The following is a 24,686-nucleotide window of genomic DNA, read 5'->3' on the forward strand; positions in this document are numbered from 1 at the left end:
GTGACAGTCGGTAAATTTCATGGGAAGAACTGCCACCCCTCTCCTTGTTATACCCTCTTCAGGTGTAGCACCCACCTGAGCCATCAGCTCTGGGCTCAGCACCCAGCGTAAACAATAATGCCCGTGTGCAACTCAATAAACTGAGGTCTTCGCGTGGAGTGAAACCCCTCTGCAAACGCCCGTGTCACGGAGATCCCCGAAGCAAACAGGTGTCGCTCGGTTTTGCGGCCACAGCCCGAAGCTCAGCTGCCTCTGGTCCTTCCCGGCCGCGAGCAGAGTTCCTGGACCGCAGGACCCTTCCCGCTCCGGCTCGGGCAGCTCCCCCAGCGATGCCCCCGTACGGTTCGAGGCGCTGCCGCTCCCCTCACGGCTGCAGCGCGGGGCGGCACCGGGCAGGGTCCGGCCGGGCCGGGGCGGCACCGGGCAGTGTCCGGCCGGGCCGGGGCAGTACCGGGCAGTGTGTCCGGCCAGGGGCAGGCGCTGGGCAGTGTCCGGCCGGGCCGGGGCAGTACCGGGCAGTGTGTCCAGACGGGGGCAGGCGCTGGGCAGTGTCCGGCCGGGCCGGGGCGGCACCGGGCAGTGTGTCCGGCCAGGGGCAGGCGCTGGGCAGTGTCCGGCCGGGCCGGGCCAGTACCGGGCAGTGTGTCCGGCCAGGGGCAGGCGCTGGGCAGTGTCCGGCCGGGCCGGGGCGGCACCGGGCAGTGTGTCCGGCCAGGGGCAGGCGCTGGGCAGTGTCCGGCCGGGCCGGGCCAGTACCGGGCAGTGTGTCCGGCCAGGGGCAGGCGCTGGGCAGTGTCCAGCCGGGCTGGGACGGCACCGGGCAGTGTGTCCAGCCGGGAACAGGCGCTGGGCAGTGTCCGGCCGGGGCGGGGCAGGCGGCGGGGCCAGCGCCCCCGCTCTCCCGAGCGCCCCCTCACGGCCGGGGCCGCGGTGGGGCCGGGCGGGGGTCGCCGCTCTCCCTCCCGCCTGCCGAGCGCCCTCGCCCCCCCGCCCGGGCCGTTCTCCGCCTTCTGCCGGCCGTGCCAGGCAGCCTCTCTCTCGGCCTTCACTACCGGGTCAGGCGAGGCGGGAGCGGCGAAACAGCGCCCGCCTCGCTCCGGCACCGACACCGACACCCCTCCTCCTCCTCCCCGCGCCGCGGCCGTCCCCTCCCTCCCGCTGCCTCCCTCCCTCCTCCCTCCTGCCAGTTTCTCTACAACTAGTGCATCCACGCGCAGGCAGGGTCCGGCCGCCGCGGCTGCCATGGATATCAGCTAAAGCCGGGAGCAGCGGGCACAGAGGCGCTCCCCGACCCAGCTCGCAGCCCGCGGGGCCGCCGGCCGGCACAGCCGCGGCCGCTCCGCCCGCCCCGAGCCTGCCCGGAGGAGCGCGGCTGCCCCGGGGACTGGGGGCAGAGAGGGAGGGGGGGAAGAAGCACAAGACTGCAGGGAGGGAGTCGGGCAGAGCATCCCCACGGCAATGTCCAAGGGCTTGAAGAAAAAAAGCCACTGGACGAGCAGAGTCCACGAGATCGTGATCGTGAGGAACCCGGAGGGACAGCTGGGCTTCGAGCTGAAGGGGGGCGCCGAGAATGGGCAGTTCCCCTACCTGGGGGAAGTGAAGCCCGGCAAGGTGGCCTATGAGGGCGGCAGCAAGTTGGTGCCGGAGGAGCTGCTGCTGGAGGTGAACGAGACCCCCGTGGCCGGGCTCACCATCAGGGATGTGCTGGCCGTGATCAAGCACTGCAAGGACCCCATCCGCCTCAAGTGCGTCAAGCAAGGTAAGGCAGGCATGGGCCCCCCTCTCTGCCCACCCCCCGGGGGCCGGGGCAGGTCTGGGGGAGCGGAGGGGGAGCAACTTTGTTGCTGCAGTTTGACTTTCCCCCTCCCCGCCGGAGCCGCCCCCTCCCCGGCGGCGGGGGGAGGATGCGAGCGGCGCTGCGCGGTACCCGCAGCCGGGCGAATTAAATGTGCGTCAGTGACAGCGCTTCGCCATGCCGGGGGGGCCGGGCGGGGGGCGGCGGCAGCACCCCCTGCAGCCCCGCTCTCACGGGGACGGGTCCCCCCCGGCCCGGCCCGGCCCGGCCCGAGCCACCGGCCCCGGTCCCCGCCGCCCCTCCGGTCGCTGCTGCCGCTGGCGCTGCCGGGGGCCGGAGCGGCGGCCGGGCCGGCTGCGGAGCGGGGCTTGCCCTTGGCTTCGCCTCTCTCCGGGCTCCTTGGCGTGGGGACAGGCGCTGCCGCCGCTCGCCGGGTCCCTGGTGGCGCCCAGGGTGGCTTCAGCATCTCTTAAGTGTCATTAGCGGGAAAGTCATTCATTTGATCCCTGGTGAAAGCGATCGCTAATCCCAGGGAAAGGGGAGCTCGGAGCAAGTGAGGGGACAGGCAGAAAGAAACTTTTGGGAGAGAACGGTACACTCTTGCCTCTGTTTCGCTTATTTATTTTGAAGTACTGTAATAGGTTAATGCGTTTCCAGGAAAGTCAATAGAGAAGAGACGCCACAGATGCTGTTTACATGTTTGTTTCTGTCCTCTTTAAACTATGCTGAGTTGAGTTCTCTGCAGCTGAACGCTCGCGAGGGAGGTTTCTGCTACCCCAGCAGCATCTCTGGAGCACAGGAGCTGCTCTGGGAGCCGAGTCTGTAGGTGCTGCTCGGCTATGGGTGGTGCAGCGGCTGTAGGCGTATCGCTCAAGTACGCATTCCAGCCGGGCAGCGAGCCCAGCCATTGAAAACTTGGGAATTTCTGCGGTGGGAAGTTTTTAGATACCATGCATCAGAGGCGCTTGTGCTCTGCAACTCTAGCCATCAGCCTGTGCTCAGAGGACACAGAGGAGAATCTCTCTGGCCTCGGGTATAATTGGGCAATTTTGCTTCCTCTTTGTAATTGACAGTTTATTGTTTAAAGTATAATTTGCGATACTTCTGAATGCTTGAAGAATATGCTAGTTATTAGTTTATCCAGACATGACAGAACCAGTAGAAAGAATCTGATTTCCACTCAGGCCTTCAGAATGTACTTTGTTGGCTATTCAGTTATCTCCATGAGGTCAAGCCTCTATATACAGATGTGATCTTTTTATTTGTCCTTATAGGTAAGTTGCGAAATATGCTGTAGATCATATCTTGACAGTCAGGCTATGCAGGGAGACACAATAGTTCATGTGATAAGTGAAGATTGAAAATGACTTTAATGGATTCTGTCTTGCCAGTGTAGTGTCATCTTTGGGCACCTGAACTCCAGGAAAGCTGCTCTGTACTGTCCTCTTTTTATTAATAATTTTAGTGTGAGTGGTCTTACTGTGAAAGGATTCCAAAAGAAGCAGCATTTGAAGTGTCAAGAAGATAAGGGCAGATTGTCTGTAAACTCTGTAAACCAATTTTAACTTTTTTTTTTTTTTCAGAAATCGTATAGATTCTTTACAATAAGGCAAATTTAAGGTTACTTTGAGTTGCTATGTGAATCATATGTCCTATTTCTCCACTGTTTTTATAACATTTCTCTTTAAGTCAAAGCAACCACTGGTGATTCATTAATGTGTGCACCCTTAATAAATTACCTGTCATACATGAATTAGGGACACTAGTCAGGCTTTTAGTCTGGGAATTACTGCAATCTTCTGCATGAGACATAAGGGATAAATTCTGAATTCTACCTATTTTCTGTGTATCTGTACCTGTATCTCTACATATCTGAGGAGTTTCAGTTCAGTATGTTAACTCACTACAGCAGGTTCTCAAAGCACTGGCCACATGTCTGTGTGTTTGGAAATAACAGTTCAGCTTAGATTCTTGGACTGAGAAAGACTTCCTCGCTGGAATGATCTTTCATGTGCTCCAGCACTCTTTACGCCAGAGAGAGAGGCCTTCTGGATCCAACTTCCTATTGGAAAAAAAACAAACAAGTCAATGGTTTGTGCACTTTACTACCTGACTCCTCCTTCCAGTGTAAGCCGGTGCATCCCTGCGCCCCTCGGTGACAAAGCACAGGCAGCCACGGTACAGCAATATTACTATTCCCTGGCAGTGCTTTGCAGCAGTGTGTAGGAGAGAAAAGGCTGAGCAATAAAATCTTTATATGTTTTTGTAACTTTTTTACTCCTTTTTAATTACGAAGCACCTTTAGTGTGCTGGAACAAGGTTAATGACTCCATTATCATTGTTTCCGCATAATTTATCAATGCTATCTCTGTCAATTAGAATAGCATGACCTTGAATGCACCATGTGACTGTAGCTGCTTCTTCAGTGCTGCCTAGGAATGAAGTCAGAGAGAGAAATGTGGAGGTAGGACACGACTATTTATAATGTGATCTTTAAGAGACTGTGAGTATTTCTCTAGTTTGAAAGTTTTGACAATTCAGCAGTGAAAATTTACTTGTAGATGAAATCAGGGAATGGCTGAATTAGCTGTTTTAAAGCATAGAAAAGGTGCTTTCCTGATTTTTCCTTATGTTATGTTTGATTAAAAACTCCCCTCTCTGGAATAATTAAATACTTCATAATTTATCACATTACTGGATGAAATATTACTTTTGAAAAGTCAAATGGAATATTGCTGTTTTGTGTTAGCTAAATATCTTGAGTTATAAAAACCCCAAACATACAATGTAGGAGTTGCTGCATATTATGAGGAGGAGTAAACTTCATGAGAAACTGATTTGCAGTTCCATGATATAATTCAACATAAGTTCTTCTAGGTATGACACCAGATAAATAAATAGGCTTTTGATGTAGGATGTTGTGCCTGGTTTTGCATGAGGAGAAAAGACTGCAAGAATCAATATTATTATTATTTAGTCTTAATTGTAAGAGTTCACAAAGAAATATTCTTCGGACACTATTTCCTGTTTGGGTTTTTTTGGTTGGTTTCTTTTCTGAGAGCCACTTGTTGTGCTACTGTTGGCAGAATCACAGAGAATCTCTGGAAACACATGGGATGAAATCTTGGCCCAGATGAAGTCAAAGGCAAAGCTGTCTTTGACATCAGATAAAGAAGGCAGGGTTTCCTCTGCAAAACCCCGTGCTATTTTGAATATAAATCCTTCCAATGAGAGAATTGTATACAGCAGTTACATTAGTTGGGCATATTGCAAATGTACATTTTGACCTTCTGCTCCTTTGGGTGAGGATAAGAGCCTTTTACTGTTTCTTAAAGAAATACTTCTGAATTTCAATGTGTTTGTTTTCACATGCAGAACAGTTTGGATTAAGTGCTGTCTTCTTCCCACACATGTACAGATGCGTAGTTGTAAAAGTAGCAGTGTGTTAAGGAAAGGCATCTTAATTTGGATAAGTAATCACATGGGGAAGAGTCATACAGGGAGCAATGTTGCCTCCAGTTCCACTGTGTGTTCCCTGCTGTCTCAGATCCACAGTAATTCCCAGCAGTGGCTGACCAGGTCTGTGCTGTGCACACTCACTCCTGGAAGGGTTGCACGAACAGCCCACTTGGTTGTACTGTAAAAACCAGGATCTTTATTCTTTGCATAGAGTTATAAACTTCCACAGATGCCCTCAGCAGAATCCCAGTGAACAGTCTGAAAACATGGATTTCAGAACTCAGGAGCATTGGAGCAGATTTTGTCCTGGAGCTCCTGCCTGATGCATCTCTTTCTCAAGGAAAGTGCTTTGGATGTATTAAGTAACCAGGTGATCTGACCAACTGAGCAATTTAATTTATTTTTAAAAGTATTTAGTGGTATAACTATTCAAAATATGAATAAAACAGACACTTTCTATGGATACTTTCTAATGGCTCTTATCTGACTCTAAATAGTCAGACTTTAACTGTCAGCCCCTAATTCTTTAGCTCCTTATGCAAGAAAGGAATTTACTACACATAATGTAAGGAGGAACTAAAGTTTAATTTTCTCAGTCCAATAGCTTACTCAATAGTAAGCATATTCTAGAATGTTTTGCTGACTATAGATGTACTTGGGCATATTTTCAAGTGCTTTTCCAGTCAGGAAAAAGGTTTGCACCCTCATTAGGATGGACACAAGAGCAGCCAAGTTTGTGCAGACTGCATCCTCCACATCCTATTCCTGGTGGCTGTGACTGTGGTTGCTGAGCAAAGACTGAAAGGACACAGGATGGTACTGTCCCCACCCACTGATTTGTGGCTAGGGGGTTTAATAGCCTTGTAGTGTTTTTTCTTAATGGGTTAATCCGTAACTTTACAATTAAAACCTGGCTTAACTTTTATTTTTTTTTAAGTCTGTGGCAGGCTTTTGACAGAGAAATGCAGGAATGTCGTGATTTTCCAAAGTTTTGGCTGCATGTGTAAACATGTTAGCTAGTTAAAATGTTAGTATTTTACTACAGACTTTTTCATACACGTATTCCTACGTATAGTTATGGATTTTAAAAAATTTTTATGGTTATTTAAGGTCATAAATAATTATTTTCTACATTAATTAAAACACTCTGTGCATACAGATAGTCTTTTGGTGATATTTTATTCCTGGATATCACTGTATACTATATTCCAAGATGTGAATGTTGGATAAAGCTTTCTTCACAAGAACAGTATTTTGAAACAGAAAGCTGCATGATTTTCCAGAATTAAAAAAAAAATTACAAGGGTCTTTCAAAAACCAGACACAAAGAACCCTGAAAACCTATGTGGTTTATTTTCTTTATAACTTTTGCATAGATGGTGTTTGAAAATAGTCTTATTCCTTTTTCCTAATTTGTGCTCCTTAGGATTTTATTATCTCCTGAAATTAAATTCAGAGTTCTTTTTTTACCATTACTTTATGTTATTCTTATGCTTGTCCATCTTAATTTAAAGACCATTGAAGCTGACTTCTGACTCATGTAGCTTGTGATTTATTCTTCAGCTCCTCCAGAGAGCTTGTGATGTTTCATGTCAGGGACTCTGTTCTCTGGCAGTAGAATTATAATCATCAGTCTTTTTCCTTCCTTGAGAATTACAAATGTGCCATTAAAGGATGGGGCCATGACTTTGTTAGTGCATCATTTCCTTGAAGGAATTAAATAATTGAGAGTGCTCTGCTTAGTTCTGTTTAGTCACATAAGGTAAAGTTAATTTTGCAGTAAGACTTGTACATCTGTTGATACTGTTGACATCAAAGGAAGGTCCTGGTGAGGGGGTAGAATTGTGTCTGACTTCCTTTATGCATCCTGTAGCCTCACCTGCATTAATTCAGCATTTCATGAAAGATATGGATTCTGAGCTTTTGCTTTCAGTGTTCTTGATCTTCTCCTTGCTCTTTATAGATGAGGAGCTCCTTTCATGACATGAGAGATTCTATAAATCATTCATCTACATATTTTGTATACAAGAAGTGGTGTATACATGGAAAAAGTACTCTTTCAAATGGGACTTATGGGAGGAGGTGGTCACAACTGTGATTTAGAAAGAGTGATGGAAAGTGCTGCAGTAGGTGTAGAAGCAGATGTTTCTTGTTCTTCTCTTCCTCATGGTGCTATAAACAAATAAAAATTTTTTTTTTTTTGGGGACTATTGAGGCAAAGTTCAAAGAACATAATGATATTTTTTTGACTGTGTTAACATTCTCAAACTAATTTTTTTGCTTATCTACCTAGGTGTTTATAAATATAACAATATACATAAAAATGTGTAAAATCTTTTTTTTTTTTTTTGAGACTGGTAGAAATTCTCATCTTTAGGTTTAGATTGTGTAAGAATTTGTATAGTACTGCTATATGCAAGTATTGCTGCAGAATATTTTTCATTCAAGTTTTGGTGCAAATATATATGACAGTTACGAAGAACCCATACACTCTGGTGGTCAGGCAATGTACAGAATGGCACAGGATTCTGCAGTGGGAAATAAAATAATCATAAGCTTTAGAATAAGGTTGAATAGACGCCTCTCCAAGTAGGTGCAGTCCAGAGCACAGAGTTGGATGGTATTGATTTCAGTGGCAAAGTGCCTGTCATTCGGTTTTGTTGCTGAATGCCATTGCAATGCTGGCCTTAACTGAATTTTCTAAAACCACAAGGGCTGTGATCCCAACAGTATCTCTTCAGCACAGCCAATTTGTTACAAATCTCCTTTTCTTCAACCTCATAGAAATCCATCCAGTAAGAAGGTGTCATACTTTTCTGGCCATTTGCTTAGCTTTCTAACTATAGGCTGAAACTATCCAATGAAAAATGGAATGGTGGGCAGAAGCATGAGAAAAGAAAGATACTTAAGGGCTTTAATAAAAATTATTTAGCATTCCTAAACTGGAGAAAAATCCTCATTGGAAAATGATAATCTCAAAAACAGTACTTATGGTTTGAATCCTCTTTTAATATTCACCTAAAATCTCTTATTTATTCAAACCTGCTATCCACAATTTGGAGACTTCACTAGAAGCTGAGCTGGAAGAAAGCTGTTGTTTGTGTGTATCTGCCATGTATTTATCCTTTTTACATTACTCTTGAACTCCTAGTCAGTATCTTCAGGTTGCTAGAATCCAGAAAGCTTAATCAAAAGGTAGCTTGCTGTCAACACAGCACTACCAGGTGTCTTCTCATTCATACATACATTATGATTAGTAATATATGAATAATGCTGTTTTGCTCTGCTTATCAGCTTCAGACGTTTCTCCTGGGTGTCTTTGATTATTTCCACAGTACATGAATTTGAGATGAAGGAAAGCAAGACAAGGAACAAAATGGAGAAAGTAAACTTGTGTGAAAGTTCCAGGAAATAATTTAGAGATTATTAAAGTACATTACTTGGTTTTAGAATTTATGTGTTCTGTCATATTCAGGACAGAGTACAATCCTGTGCCTGCAGCACAGGAAAAATCAGCACAGGGAACATGTATTTCCTAGGTCTGTCTTAGTTTCTCAAAACATGTTGAAATCATAGAATCATTTAGTTTGGAAAAGGCCTTTAAGCTCATTGATTCCAACTGTTAACCCAGCACTGCCAAGTCCACCATTAAACTGTACCCCTAAGTGCCACATCTCCAGGGTTGGGTGGCTCAGCCACTTTCCTGGGCAGCTTTTTTCAATGTTTGACGATGCTTTCAGAGAAGAAATTTTTCATAATATCCAGTCTAAACCTCCCTTGTGCAACTTGAGGCCATTTCCTCTTGTCCCATTGTTTGTTATTTTGGGGAAGAGACTGACCCCCCACCCAGCTACACCTCCTTTCAGGCAGCTGTAGAGAGTGATGAGGTCTCCCCTGAGCCTCTTTTTCTCCAGGCAAAACACCCCTACTCACTCAGCCACTCCTCATCAGACTTGTGCTCCAGACCCTTCCCTCTGTTGCCCTTCTCTGGACATGCTCCAGCACCTCATGTTTGTCTTGCACTGAGTGGTCCAGAACTGAAAACACAAGATTGTGATAAAGATATTGAACAAATATCTTTATCACAATCTTGTGTTTGAGATTGTGCCAAACAGTGAGCCCTGAGGAACCCCACTGGTGCCTGCCCACCAGCAGGATGTAGCCTCATTCCCCCCACTCTCTAAGCCTACCATCCAGTCAGTTTTATATGCAGCAAATGGTGCACCAATCCAAGCTATGACCAGCTGGTTTCTCCCGAAGAATGCTGGTGTAAAGCTGTCCCTCTGAAATATGCACAATTAACTCATTCCAAAAGAAAAAATAGCATTCCTGCTTCTTTAGATGAAAGTGTAAGTTATTGTTAACACGTCTGTTTGTCCCAAATTCTCATGAAAGTACAGTGAAATAATGGTACCACTTGAGAAATGGGGAAGAAACACATATTTGTGTAGGATTACTTTCCTCCATGAGTGATGTTCCTACAAAAAAAGAGATTTACCAGGTAGTGTTTTGTGATGGACAGAACTGCATGCTGGGTTCCTTGCTGCTGAGGCAGCACTTCAGCCTCCCTGGTTCTATTCTGCTTCCTTCTTCTCTGGTACCAACACAGCTGTGGTGTCATGGCCATAAACACTCATAGTGGTAGTGCAGGACCATAAACACAGTCATTACTGCACCTTTCTTTTCAGGCCTCTCACCTTGGGTAGGAAGGACAACAGTCCAGGTATTCAACACCATGTGAAAATGGAATTAAGATACCAAATGTGCATGTGTTTTATGACTTTTAGACAAACTGGCTGTCTGCTGCCACATCCATAGATGAAATAATGCCTTTCTAGATACATTTCAGTATAATATTTTTGTTACTTTCTTGAGCCATCCTTGGTTCAGATCAGTGTACTTCATGGAGGCCCCCATACATTTGCAAACCATGGAGCCCTGTCTGCCACTAACATTCTTCTTTCTTGCGCACTCCAAGCCTTTTGTGCTAGTGAAGCACCTTCCTGTGTTGCTGGGATTCATCTTGAACCTTTCAGGTAGCACATCTTTCAGGTCTTGCATTAGCACCAACTCGTTTATTCTGCCAGAAAGATATTTCTACCCTCTGCACTTGAGTTCAGTTCAGAAAGCATGCAGAAACTTGCTCTGACACGGAATTCTGGCACTCCAGATCATGCCTGTTCTAATGGGACAAGGGCTGGTGTGACAATCTCTCATTGTGCCTGGTCTGGGGGAGAGGTGGCACAGCCTTGACAACATATGCCAGTCTCTATGGCCAGTGATGGGAGCCATTTCATTGACTTATCCAGAATTATTAAATTGTCCACAGAGTTCCCAGATTACTACACTGAGGGCCAGGGTTATCCTTTGACAGTCTGTTAGGTCAGACTCTGAGGACAGAATTGAGGTCACTCACTCTCTGCAGAGTCATAGTGTGTTTGTTTTTAAAAATGCTGAAGAAATATTGTGTCCTCATTATGCAGGAAAAAAAGGGAAAAAATCTCCTAGAAATAGACTTCATCATTATGAGTAGTGCTCTTAGATTCACTATGCATAGCAGAACAATGGAAAACAGTGGTAGAGTATAATGAACAAAAATTTCTACACTATACTAGCAAGTACATTGTGTAGCTGTGTTAATGTAACATGTAGTATTCCAGAGTGGAAATCCTTCCTTCAAACAGGTACAAATTGTCTTTTATTACTTATCTATTTATTAATAGCTTTGTATCTCATGTTGTCCTTGCATTTCTCAAAATGAAATGTGCAAAATGATTTTTTAAATTGCACATTTTAAAGTTCTTTTTGTAATTAAAAAAAAAATCTTCCAGCTTTGTTCCCATCATGCCAATCATGAATTAATCTGCATATTTCTGATAAAATATTGCCATTTCATAAAGCAACACCTAACCTATCCTATAGAAGTTGAAAGGAAAAAAAAATTGGGGCATCAGTCTCATTCCAGGACATCCATTTCACATGTAAGTTCTTATAACACACACCATTTTTTTCTACTTAAACTTAGACTGAAAAGTGATTAACACTTTTCAGTCCTATTTGTACCCCATATGAGTTACACTGAGTAGTTTCTACCATGTTACATTCTCACAGCTGATTCTAGTATGAAATGAAATGGCTGTGTTCATTTCTGTACTTCCCTTACTAAGTCCTTCTTTGTGCTAAATCTGCATTTATAAATGTCACATAAGCCTCTCACATGCTTCCAAAATGGTATGTTAGTATAAACAAGTATTAATCCCATTATATTTTAATTCTCTGGCCTTGGTTTTTTTATAGGAACAGCAGTTTATATTTCCAAGTGTTGCAGGGTCCTGTTGCTAGCTTAAAAAGCTAAAAAGATCATGCAGGTGCTCCTATCATGGAATTGAAATCCTTGTGAAGTGGGAAAGGGAGCAGCTGCTGAACTCTTGTATCAGACTGATGGAGGAGCTGAACACTTCTTCAGATTAAACTACTGAGTGCTTTGCTTAGGTAATTACCCCCCACATTCCCTGTTCAGCCACTACACTACTCATTTGGAAAACTTCCCTTGAAGATCAGGCCTGCTGGGATGCCTGTTCTGCAGGCATTAGGTGGTTTGCTCTGACTCCTCTTCATTTTATATATATACATATACATGTATATATATAGTAATCATACAGTCATTATTTTTACTGGTATTTCTGATTTCTCTTTCCATGTGGGTTTGTTATATCTGCCTATTGTCTCACACATGAAATCTGAACTCCTGGTGAGAGAAACTGCCTTTTTGTTGTAGCAACTAGCATGGCAATTTCAAGTTGAGAGTCTCTCGTTTCTATGGCAATGTAAGGAAGTATTCACATTAAATTCAGAGTCTAACATAATGAATTTCTTGGAATTAGTTGCTGGAAATATTCTGTATCATTTTAACATAGGATCTGTAACTCTAATTGATCATAATTCAGTCTTGGTGATAGAAACTCTTAAGTGGATAAAAGCTTAGCAATATTTTTTGTTTTAAGAGAATATAGTGGTTATTACTAATGTGGAGCTTCTATTATTGGTAGTGCTGGTCTATTGTCTCATGGTTTTTCTATTATAGCTACTGCTAGTGAGGCCTATTAAAAAATCTTTGTTATACTGTGTACAGAGAGTACGTTTCCTAAAGAATTTGGTTTTTCATTTTATCTGCTTGATTACAGATGTGGAAGAACATTTCTGCCCTGTAAACTTCTAGAAGAATTACTGGAATTTCAGACAAGCCAGTAAAAAGAGCTTTTTCTACAGTCACTCTATTTGGTCATTTTCCAGTAAAAATAGCATAAAAGATTTCAGGAAAAGAATGCATTACAGTACTGAAGGTTTTGTTAAGAAAATAAAGTATAATCAAGATGTTGAGTTTCCTTAATTAAAATTGAAACTCGGTAATTGAAATATCAATTAAAAGGTCTTCTGGATTCATATTTATATTGAGTTTTTATGTTAAGCCTGTGATACTTATGTACTGAAATAATCTTCAGAACAGATGAAGCCACAAAACTTATATATGCCACTTTTAAATATGTGTGAAATATTGTATGGGTTTGTGTACAGTTCATCTGACTTGCAGAAGTGTAACAGCTGCTTTGCCTTGATAGGGATTCATGTCTATGCCTCTGCTTTAAGGGTAGTGAAATTAATGTTCCTGAGTGTAAAAGTCAAAAAGCTGAAGGTTTGGTTTTGGTTTTTTTTGCATATGTGAGAAAAAACCTCCTGCACGTGACTAGAGCAGTACCAGTTCTAGAAAAGTAGTAAATCCAATTAGTATTATTTTGGGTCAATATTAAGAAGATTTCTGGTAAGTAGTGAGCAACTTTCTCACCAATTTCTGTAGGAGCAGGTTGCATGAGCTGCAGAATTCCTCCCTCTGTGTCTGTGCACTGCTGGCCAGCTAGTGAGGATGCTGCTGCTGGGAAAGAGGTTTGCAGCCGGGACATTAAAACAGAAGTCTTCACTTGTATCCCTTTAGATGCTAATATTGGCCTTGTTATTTAGACTGAGTAGCTTCCAGATTCTAAAAATAATTTACAAAAAAACTTACTCAGAGTTCCCAGACAGGGGGTTTTTCTTGATGTCCTCAGCTGCCTCAGTGAATTTCAGTCTGAGGAGGGAAGCTGGGACTGTGTAAAACTTCTTCCCTCTTTGGTCTCCTGACCTAGGCTATGAGATAGAGTTCTTAGAAACCCCTGGGAAATTACTGGGTTTCACAATCATAATGATTTTTGTCCTCTGTGCTATCTTTTTATGGTTTTGTTTGTTTTTATTTTTTAAATGAAATTTATTTCATTATTAAAGCCTGCCTAGCTTTTTAGGAAGAAAGGATCTTTCTAAACATGTATGGTTTGCCCACAGATGTGGCACTGTATTTCTCCAATATAATTGCTTAGTTTTTTCCTTTTATTCTTTAAAAATTTAATCTCTTACAACATAAATATTGTTATTAGCCTTTCAAGCCAACTGAAATAAGATCCCATGGTGACAGGTACTACAAGCTGGCAGGGAAAAACACTTGCTGCCCCAAAGGGTTTATAAAGGCAAATGAGACACAGAGGGTAGGTAGGAATAGAAAGAACTGCACAGTGGTGAAATGACTTGCCAAAAATCTCAGCTCAATCAATAACAGAGTGGAGAACACTGCAATGTAATTTAGAAGTCTATGCAAGCAGTACTGCATCCAAGTAAAGGCACACAATCCACACAAAACCCCCTCTCCCGTTCAATGAGGGTTTCTATTGATGGCTCAAGTAAAACATTTTTGTAGGTATTTATTTTATATTTTACATGACAAATCCCACATAAAGCAGAAGCTTTTTTAATAACAAGCACAAGCATGCAGAGGTATCTGCAGATGAGTGTGATGGAGAGTTTTCTCCTAAATGAAATGCATTTCAGAAATATATTGGAAGTGGTAAAGTGTAGGAAATCAAAGTTATATACATTTATATATTTTAATGAGATATTTATCTTTGTTTGCACTGCTAATTGGACAACTAGGAACTCAGTCACACTGTATGAGACATTTATTAAACTTCTTTTGGCCTGTTAATGCCACTGTTTGACAAGTAACAATTTATAAGTAATTTGTGTGAGGTTTATTTTGGGATGTTTATTCCTTCACCCATCCCCTTTGTCTTTTTGTTTTAAAACCTTTTGGGAATAGAAGAAGTCCTAAAAATATTACCATAGGCAGAGTTTGGTTTGCTGAGTGAATCATACAAAATGCTAATTAAGAACCCAGTGGGAGCCTCTAATTTATCACAGTGGTAGGGCACTTCAGATTGGCTCCCTGGGTGGTGGCTCCTTCCAGAGCCCTGGTGTTGCCACCTTTTGATCCAAACTGGATGGGGTTATTGGCAGAATCTTCGATTTAGCCCAAACTGACATCCCACCAAATTAATGAGGAATTGTGAGAAGTGAGCCTATCCTGATGTGACAAGGACACCTGGCAATCCCAGGCAGGGCTCTGTTATTGCTGTGCCAGTTGTGGTTGTACCCAAGGTTTTCCTTTGCGCCTCTGTACTTCTGTGAAGAGCTGTTGGTGCCTCTTTGTGCTTTCACCTCCTATTTGGCATCAGTTTCTCACTTCTCACTGGAAACTCTTTGCTCCCACTCCCCTTGGAGAGGCTGCTACAAAGGAAGGCTGTGCTGGAGTGGAGTGGGTTTCACTGGAGTGGGTCTGGAAGGTCTCTCTCTGTTCTCCTGTCTCTGTGCCTGGGGCTGGTGTGGAGTTAAAGCAGTGATCAGTGAGAGGTCAGGGTAGGATTTAGCTTTGCACAGGCAAGGCTGCTTAGGTCTTGCTGAATCCACCCTTTGTTTTCAGGAAAAAGGAGTTGCATAACATTAAGATGACATCTAGCTGAGGTTCTGCAATCCTTCTTTTAATCCTCTTCTATGTACCACAGTACTTCTAGATCCTTTAAATAGACTTGGCACAAGCCAATGCAGATTCCTGTGTTTTTATTCTGTTGAAGCACTCGTGTGTCCTTTTGACAGCCATGCATTCCTGTTTGATCTACAGCACCCATTATTATATAGTTAGCTTGATAGGACTTTGGTCCTGAAGTTGATTATGAGCATGCTGTTGCCTTGTTTCCATTATTAATTTATCAGGCTTTTTACAGGTGCAGTTATTGGTAGGTGTGAGAACAGAGGAAACCCTGAAAAGCTGATGTCTCCAGGGCAGCTGGTTCACAGTGCATGGTGAAACTGCTCAACAATTTGCTGCAGAAAAGGTGTAATGTTCTGTGTAGCCAGTATCACCAGGGAATAGGTGAGATGAGCTAGACTTTGTCTCAGGCATCAGACTTACCAGTCTGTACTCCTGTAAAGCAAAGGCCCAAGCAGAACTAGATAGAATAGCACTGGCATCAGTACCCTCCCTGGAGCAGGTGTCCTGAATTCAGCCCAAGGTCAGGCTGTTCAGGCATGCCAGGTGTCCTCATAGCAGAAGGTAAAAACACCTGTGTTTAAAGGGTGCTGGGTCATTCTGCACTGCTGCGGTGCTGGGGTGATGAGTTTGCCCGGCTCACGTTCAGCCCCGATCAGCGGCGAAGGGGCGCTTGAGGAGCCCGGAGCTCCTATCGCGCCTATGGGTCCTGATGAGATCCACGATGCGAGAGCAAGGAGGGCGGCAGACGCAGGGAGGCGCAGGCAAGGAAAGGAGGACTCAGCCTTCAGGAAGGGTTGGCAGGTTTATTGGAGGAAGGTCGAAGGGGGAGAAGAAGCAGGGTGGAGGGAGAAGGACTGAGCACCGAACTGAGGGCAAATGACAGCTTATAAGGGAAGGGGGAGGGCCTGGGAGGGGCAACACGACGGCAAATGAGGGTATGAAAAAACTGATACATAGTTTGATGAACGTATGAGGCTAACAAATCAGCAAAAAACTGGGGAGGGGTCCCTGCCCTTGCCCAATCACTTGACACCCTGGGGAGAAGGTTCTAGAAGGAAAGGCAGGGCTGCCAAGTGATGGACAAAGGCCAGGGGTGGGGACAACAAGACACATCTGATGGATAGGGGAGGGGAAACATGATAGACAAATAACGATAAGAAATTGGGGATTTCCAGGGAAAGAGGGGGAAACTATTCAGGATGAACCAGACCAAATCAAACAACGTTACATCACACACCACCACATCTCCCCCTTTCGCAAACAACAAAAAAAAGGAAAGGGGGGACGGGGGGACTAACTTATTATAAGTATCTGAGTTTATGTTCTCAAGGTTCGAATTCGCTGTCCTCATAGGGCAGTTCTTGGTCTACAGGCTCCATGCTATCTCCTTCGTCAGGGTCCTCCCAAGAGTTTTCTTCTGGTGAGTTAGGGGGTGCTTGGAGTCGGAGGACTTCCGGAGAGGAGAGGGCTCGGTTAATAAAGTTTTTCAGTAATTTCCATAGTATTGAGGCAGCGAGCAACACAAATATAAGTGAAAAACATAAATAAACGATTGGCTTCAGGATGGCCACTACCCAGTTTGAAAACCCCCACCCGCGGAACATGTCCCCCAGCCAGTCGGTAGTTTGCGCTTTAATATTTTCAAGATGATTTTGCATGCGCTCAATGGAGACTCTCGCGTCTTCAGCCCTGGATGAGAGGTTGAGGCAGCAGAGACCTTCAAACTCCTCGCACTTGTGCTGGTGTAACAGGAGGAGGAAATCGATGGCGGCTCTGTTTTGGAGCGTGGCTTGCCTCGTGACTTTCTCATCATAAAGGAGGTCCGTTAGGGCGGCTGACGTAAGATTGGCCTGTTTTACAACCCAACACTCTAGGCGGCCCAATTCGCCTAGTGACTTAGCGATCGCTACCCAAGGGAGTAAAACTGTGAGGGCAGTCGCTTTTGTACGGTCCCAATGTTCAATCACAGAGTCGCAGCCTTCATCTAGATTCTTTAGATCTCTTTTGGTACGTACCGAATTGAAGGTCGAGTTGAGGCTTGCGCTTTTATTTTGCCAATCCATAATATGGGTCAGGTTGGGTGTAAACAGGGACAGCCGGCCTAATGCACATGGTCCCCCGATAGGATTAGATGGGATTCCCGCCCAAGCTCGGTTTCCGCAAATTAAGAACAAACCATGGGGAAGGGTCACTGCTTTGTCGTTCGGGGAGGTGGCTAGAGGGATTTTTTCAATGCGTTTGCACCATTGGTTCGGGAGATAGGAGGCATTGGAGGGGTTCAACAAGGTCAGAGTGCGTGGATACTGGAGTGAGGCAGAGGGGGGGTGTTGGGAACCCGGGGCTTCTCTAAAATATAGAGGATTACCGGGGCTGGGGATATATCGAAAAATGAGGCAAACTGGGGCAAGTGCAGAGCCGAGCAAATGGAGCTCTGGAGGGTTCACCTCAAGAGTAGGTTGTAAGCGGAGATGGTCTCTCCAGGCGCTCCAAAAGGCAGTGGGGGATTTCGGGGTAGTTCTGAAGGAGTAAATATAATTGAAAGGGGAGGGAAGCTGGGAAGGGGGGAGCGGGATCCCCACGAGGCAAGACGCCATCGGGTCTTCTGCTGCCGCCGTGTTCAGGCAAAGGTGATCTTGCCCCAGGGCTTCCGCGAGAGTCCGCCAAACATTAGGTTTCGGCTGGGGGAGAGTCCATGCAGAGCAGCTGGTGGTGAGCGTGGCCCAAAGGAGGTAGGTGGCAACTAGGTGTGTCTGGGACCGTGCCATACCTGAAAAACTAAAAAGAGGCAGCATCAGGGAAGGAGAACTGGGTTTTAAGAAACGTGAACTAAATATTCAAATGGTTCTGGCTCACCACTGAATAAAAAACAGATAGGCGGAAGAAGGGGGTCAGGGGGCTTCCTTCGGCGCCTCCAACTGGCGACACGGACTTGTTGCTCTTTCGCCCGGTGTTTCGCTTCCCTGGGCACAAAAGGCCGAACCCACTTTGAGGGCACCCACTTGGGACCAGAAGGAGTGAGGACGCAAGCGTACCCTCTCCCCCAGGTCACCAAGTCAAAGGGCCCCTGGGTCTGCCAAGTCTCCGGGTCCTTGATGAGGACCGGAGGCTTGGCTGTAGGTTGCAGCGCGTTGTGGCTCCCGAAGTGTCTAACCATGGGCGGGTTCAGGCTCTCAAAGGAACAGTTCAAAAAATTCAAAGTGAACATCGCCTTTGAGAGTCTGATGTGAGGGGGCTCTACCTTTGTGGTGGATTTCTGTTGTTCTAAAGTTTTCTTAAGGCTTTGGTGAGCCCTCTCTACCATGGCTTGGCCTGTCGGGGAATAGGGGATGCCTGTTCGATGTTCTATTCCCCATTGCTGCAGGAACTGGCGCAGTTCCCTGGACTTGTACGCAGGCCCATTATCAGTTTTGAGCAGCCTAGGGATGCCCAGAACAGCAAATGCCTGAAGTAGGTGTTTTTCGACATCCGCTGCTCTTTCCCCCGTGTGGGCGGAGGCGAATACCGCGCCGGAGAAAGTGTCTATCGAGACATGAACAAAGCTCAACCGGCCAAAGGAGGGAACATGAGTGACATCTGTTTGCCACACTTCACAGCTCGAAAGTCCTCTAGGATTTGCCCCCAGGCCCAATGATGGAAGCTGGTGGGACTGGCACTGGGGACATGTCGCCACGATAGCTTTGGCCTGTTCGCGCGTCAGATTGAACTGGCGAACAAGGCCAGGCGCGTTTTGGTGGAACAGCTGGTGGCTTAGTTTGGCCTGACCGAAGCGATCAGGGAGCGGGGCCACCTGAACAGGAGCGGCAAGGGCATCAGCGCGCCTGTTGCCCTCCGCAATGAACCCCGGCAAGTCGGTGTGCGACCTTACGTGCATTACGTAGAAGGGCTGCTCTCGGTGGGAGACTAAATTTACAATTTTGGAGAGTAGCTCGAAAAGACGAACATTCGAGACGTCCTGGAGGATTGCTCCCTCCGCTCTGGACACTACACCGGCTACATATGCCGAATCAGTTACCAAATTGAATGGCTCAGAGAACCTCTCAAAAGCCCGGACGACTGCATCTAACTCAGCCACTTGTGGCGATCCTTCCACCACAGTGATGTCTGCCTCCCACCGCTGAGTTTGAGGATCCCGCCAAGTCATCACTGACTTGTGGGATGCTCCAGATGCGTCAGTGAAAACGGTCAGGGCATCGAGGGGTCTCTTGCTCTGCACTGACTTGATGGTGAAAACAAATTCTTGATTAAACAATTTGTGGGCCGGCCGATCTATCGTAATTTGGCCCGTGTAGCTGTCCAAAGCTAGTTGTAAAAGTTCGTTCGTCTGAAGGACGTTCTCAAACATTGTTAATTTGAGGTGGCCCGTGCCGAATTTAATGGGAAGATGAATGCACGTCAAGTCCTCACCTGCCAGCTCCCTGATCCGTGATCTCGCTTTCCGGATCAGGTCAGCCACCAGCTCCAGTGGCGATGTCATTCTCTTGGACCTGTGGTGGCTCAGGAATACCCACTCTATGATCAAGAGAGGGTCCTTCGCCCCGCGGTCCTTGCTCTTCCCGATGACTCCGTCCCACTGGAAGAGCATGCCGTGAAGGTGTGGCAGTTTTCCCAAAACAATAAAACGGAATGGCAGGCCCGGTTGGTACCGGTGGGCCTGCCTGGCCGAGATTAAACTCTGAATTTTCTCCAGAGCGGTTTTGGCCTCCGGGGTGAGGGTCCTGGGAGAACTCAGCTCCTCTCCCCCCTTCAACAAATTGAAGAGAGGGGTTAGGTCTTCCGTGGGAATACCCAACCAAGGTCTCACCCAATTTAAAGAACCACACAGTTGGTGGGCATCTGCTAGGCTTCGGATATTGCTTTTTATTGCCAATTTTTGCGGAACAATGGTCCGCTTGGTAATTTCAAGGCCGAGGTACCGCCAGGGTGGCATCCTTTGAATCTTTTCCTGCGCCAGCTCAAACCCTGCAGCAACCAACGCAGTGGTTGTCAGGTCAAGCGCATGAGCCAACAGGTCGTCGTCTGGCGCACAAATCAAAATGTCATCCATATAATGATGGATGACGGCTGACTCCACAGCTGCACGAACAGGGGTCAGCAGGGAAGCGACGTACCATTGGCAGATCACCGGGCTGCACTTCAAGCCTTGTGGCAATACTGTCCAATGGTAGCGCTTGCCTGGGGCTTCACGGTTGATGGATGGAACCGTGAAGGCGAAGCGCGGCGCATCATCAGGGTGTAGAGGAATTTGGAAAAAACAATCTTTTATGTCAACAACTGCCAAATTCCAATCTTTAGGGAGCATCGCAGGGGACGGCATCCCTGGTTGGAGGGGTCCCATATCTTTAATAACTGCATTAATTTGACGGAGGTCATGCAGGAGTCGCCATTTGTCTTTGTTGGGCTTTTTAATGACAAAGATGGGAGAGTTCCAAGGCGACATGGACTCTACTAAATGCCCTTTCTGTAGTTGTTCCTGCACGAGCTCGTTGAGCGCCGCTAATTTTTGTTTGTTTAGCGGCCACTGCGCCACCTGTACTGGTTCATCCGAAAGCCAATCCAGCTTCCAGGTGGGGCGCTCAGCAGTGGTCGCTGCCCGAAAAACCTGGGGAGCCACTGGTAGGTCAATTCGGGCTCCCCACTGGGCCAAGAGATCCCTCCCCCACAGGGGTTCCGTATAATCTAATACAAACGGACGAACAGAAGCCAATTGTCCGTCGGGCCCCGTAATTTGTACGATGCCTTTCGATTGCCTCGCCAATTGAAGCCCTCCTACACCTCTGATGTGGCCAGGGACGCTTTGCAGTTCCCAACGCGACGGCCAATCCCGAGAGGGAATAACCGTGACGTCTGCCCCTGTGTCCAGCAAGCCGCGTAGTGCGACTTGCTCTCCCCCCTTTTTTAATTTACAAATAAGTTTGGGCTTTTCATGCCCAAGGGCTTGAGCCCAGGCTACTGTAGGTATGTTTGAGGCCTGGGCCGCTGATTGAGGTTTTATAGATGGTAAAGTGGAAACAGTGGATGGTCGTGGCACGACGAAGAATTGGGCTATTATCTGCCCCTTCGGTAGGAAGAGCGGGGGGTGGACACAATGCAGCATGAGTGAGATTTGTTCCGAGCCAGCGGGAAGCAGGCTCGGGACAATACTCACTTCTGGTGGGGTCGCCTTTGTGTCGCCTAGGACGAGGAGACTGTGGCTTTGACGTTCCCAGTTTGTTAGACCCTCCGGGAGGACAGCAACGTGGTGGAAACCGGCGGAACGGAGATGTAATGGTTCCGCAAGCTGCAACCTACGGGAGGAAACACAGGATGAAAGAGCATGAGTATTAATAGGTGGCTGTGTCAGTCCGGTATGAAAGTCAAGTCCAGTTGGAGGCATTATCTCACTGTTCTCCCTCTTCTCCCGCCAGGACGGATGGTGTGAACAGGCCTCCGCATTTGTGTCCTGGCGCAGGGGGCCGCTGCGCTGTTTAATTAGTTTTTTTGAACAGTTTGCCCGTGGGTCCCCTGCACGGACTTTTTAAACTCATAAAATTGTTGTTTGAGGGGACATGCGGGCATCCAGTGCCCCAGCTTCCCACACAGATGGCACGGTGTGGCTGGAGGCTTGGGCACCGGGGCTGATGTTGGTGGCAGTGGCTGCGCGGTAGTGGGACAGACGTCGGTGGTAAATGGGGGCTCCTCGACGGCGGCGGCGGCAGGACGAAAAGGTGTCTTCAGACGGGAGGCTGCGGCAGGTGGTGGTCCGGTACCTGATGGAACTAATACCTTTTTCCCACACACCAAAAGCATGTCCCGCAGGGTGGGAGCTGGCTCCAGAGGGAGGCTGTTGATTGCATCTTTGCAAGCCGAGTTGGCATTGAGGAATGCCATCTCTTTTAACAGCTCGGCTTGCAAGTGTTCTCCTTCAACCTGATAGTTAATGGACTTTCGGAGCCGCTCCACAAACTCGAGGAATGGTTCCTCGGCACCCTGCAGGACTTTGGCATATGGGACCTGGGGTGTGGCCGCTCGCAACCCCAAGAAAGCTTTCTCAGCCGCCCGGGCAGTTTGCTGCAGAACCTCCACGGGTATGGCTCTGGCTTGGGTTGCTCCGTCACTCCAGTTCCCCGTCCCAAGCATATGGTCAATGGAAATGACATCCCCATCTACACTCGTCCGGGAGTTCGGGGAATCCCATAGGGACGGGAGCACCTTCAAGGCTTCCTTTCTCCACGCTGCCTCCCAGAGCACTTGCTCGGTCGAATTGAGGAGGCAGCGGAAGACTCGGCGGAGGTCGGCAGGTGTAATGACCGACTCCGCCAGGACGGCCTGAAGGAGTCCCCGAAAATATTCGGAGTCCCTCCCGAACTCTTTCTGTGCTTTGCACAGCTCCTTCATGGACGAGTGAGAGAAGGGGACCCATTGAGCCAGGGTTGTCCCATCTCCCGCGGGATGAAAAACGACCGGGGCTGCTGATGGGACTGCAGACAGCTCCGGTCCCCGGCTCGGGACCCCCCCCCCGCTAGCCCCCAGAGCGTGGGAACCGGAAGGGAGGGCGTGGGAACCGGGAGCGGGGGAGGGAGGGTCCCGGCGTGGGAACTGGAGGGAGGGTTCTGCAGCAAAGTGCCTCCCCTTGTGGGAGGGGCCACATGACGTCGTTGCGGAGGCGGGGGGTGGTGGGAGAGGAGGGGAAGGGGGAGGAGTTGCAGGGGGTGAAGGCGGGGGAGGAGGGGGAGGAGTTTCGGGAGCAGGGGGCGGAGGAGGAGGGGGGGGGAGAAGGGGGAGGGGGAAGGGGAGGGGACGTGGGAGGAACCCGCGAGGGGGGAAGGGGAGGGATTTGGGGGGGGGCCCGGGAAGGAGTGGGGGAACTCTGGGAAGGAGAAGGGGGTTTTTTAGGATTGAACACGCGGTCCCCTCCATTTTGGGATGATTTGACGCCATCTTGGCGAGAGGACCGCGGAGAACTGAAACGAACCTTGGGTTTAACAACTGGGGTCGAGGGGGTGCGGAAAGAGGGAGCAGGAACAGTCTCCTCCAGAGGTTGGCCAGACCTTCGGAGGCTCGGGGACCGAGTCGCCCGCGAGGAACTCAGGGACGGGTGACTCCCTGGCGCGGGGCTGTCGCGGGCTGCTCCCCGCAGGGACTCGGTTCGGGAGGGAGGGCGCGAGGAACGAAGGGCAGGTGCATGGGGACGGGGAGAACTGGGGTATAACTGGGGGTCCGCTGGCTGAGTCCGGGAGGAGGGTTTAACAGTGAGGGCAGAAATCAAAAGGGATATTAAACAAAAATGGCTCTGAAAGGATTTGCCGCCAGCTTGGATCTCTCTCTGAAGGCGGGATTGGACTCGCCTCAGGAATTTGGGATCCCGGACTGACTCGGCATTTAAATCGGGGTAGGTACGGGTCAGCCAGCGGACTAAACTTTTAACTTCCCTTTTGTTAAACTTATAATTCCCACCCCCCAGGGTACCCACAACTTGGTAAAAAACCCCTTTCTGAGTGGCCGACAGTTTAGCACCCATATTTGCAGATGGAATACGCAGGGGTCAGCCACTCGCTCTACCGCTAGCAACAGGGAAATCAAAAGGAATCTAAAATAAAACTAAACGGGGTCCCCACTGACCCTGACCTCCCCCTCCCACTGGCCGAGGAGAGGACCGGGATGCCTATGCCAGGTTTTCCGTGAGGTCAGGTGGTGGGCTGTACAACACAGCCAAGAGACTCACCCGTCAGGGGGACGAACCAAGGCTGCTGCTAGCGGGAGCTGCCTGCGCCGAAGGCGGCCTCTTTAGGGTGCGCTGAGAGGGTGTCGCCTTCTTCTCTCCGGAGCACCGCACCTCCCGAAACGAGGGCGTGCTACACGGAGAGCGGTGAGTCGCCCAAAGGATTAGAGCAATCCAACCCGCGCGTCGCGGGACTCCTGTTCCGAGATGCAGTCCTCCGAACGGTGTTCAGGATCGCAGACTGCCTCAGATGCAGGGGTCTTCACGCCACGCGTTGGGCGCCAAACTGCTGCGGTGCTGGGGTGATGAGTTTGCCCGGCTCACGTTCAGCCCCGATCAGCGGCGAAGGGGCGCTTGAGGAGCCCGGAGCTCCTATCGCGCCTATGGGTCCTGATGAGATCCACGATGCGAGAGCAAGGAGGGCGGCAGACGCAGGGAGGCGCAGGCAAGGAAAGGAGGACTCAGCCTTCAGGAAGGGTTGGCAGGTTTATTGGAGGAAGGTCGAAGGGGGAGAAGAAGCAGGGTGGAGGGAGAAGGACTGAGCACCGAACTGAGGGCAAATGACAGCTTATAAGGGAAGGGGGAGGGCCTGGGAGGGGCAACACGACGGCAAATGAGGGTATGAAAAAACTGATACATAGTTTGATGAACGTATGAGGCTAACAAATCAGCAAAAAACTGGGGAGGGGTCCCTGCCCTTGCCCAATCACTTGACACCCTGGGGAGAAGGTTCTAGAAGGAAAGGCAGGGCTGCCAAGTGATGGACAAAGGCCAGGGGTGGGGACAACAAGACACATCTGATGGATAGGGGAGGGGAAACATGA

General features: G+C 48.0%; 3 protein-coding genes across 3 annotated transcripts in view; 1 reads left to right on the forward strand and 2 right to left on the reverse strand.

Moving 5' to 3' along the window:
• Window positions 1–242: 242 nt before the first annotated feature.
• Window positions 243–1,244, reverse strand: LOC118697723 (basic proline-rich protein-like). The gene has a single exon (XM_036400566.1). It carries the CDS (start codon window positions 1,242–1,244, stop codon window positions 243–245), a length of 1,002 nt encoding a protein of 333 aa, XP_036256459.1.
• A 5-nt stretch (window positions 1,245–1,249) lies between these two features.
• MAGI2 (membrane associated guanylate kinase, WW and PDZ domain containing 2) overlaps window positions 1,250–24,686 on the forward strand; it is a 714,309-nt gene continuing 690,872 nt past the window's right edge. The window contains 1 exon segment of the mRNA XM_054514801.1: window positions 1,250–1,759. Within this exon segment, the coding sequence (XP_054370776.1) occupies window positions 1,459–1,759 (301 nt within the window). The 5' untranslated portion in view covers window positions 1,250–1,458.
• LOC118697530 (uncharacterized) lies at window positions 15,888–24,232 on the reverse strand. Its single transcript, XM_036400228.2, has 2 exons — window positions 23,866–24,232; window positions 15,888–17,939 (listed from the first exon to the last, which is right to left on the reverse strand). Exon 2 carries the CDS (start codon window positions 17,927–17,929, stop codon window positions 16,490–16,492), a length of 1,440 nt encoding a protein of 479 aa, XP_036256121.1. The 5' UTR covers window positions 17,930–17,939; window positions 23,866–24,232; the 3' UTR covers window positions 15,888–16,489.

This window comes from Molothrus ater, chromosome 5, assembly GCF_012460135.2.
Source record: "Molothrus ater isolate BHLD 08-10-18 breed brown headed cowbird chromosome 5, BPBGC_Mater_1.1, whole genome shotgun sequence".
NCBI lineage: Eukaryota > Metazoa > Chordata > Aves > Passeriformes > Icteridae > Molothrus > Molothrus ater.

What these genes read in the sequence shown, in the direction of transcription:
- LOC118697723 (XM_036400566.1), bottom strand. Translation starts at nt 1,244, where the DNA reads ATGGCAGCCGCGGCGGCCGGACCCTGCCTGCGCGTGGATGCACTAGTT.
- LOC118697530 (XM_036400228.2), bottom strand. Translation starts at nt 17,929, where the DNA reads ATGGCACGGTCCCAGACACACCTAGTTGCCACCTACCTCCTTTGGGCC.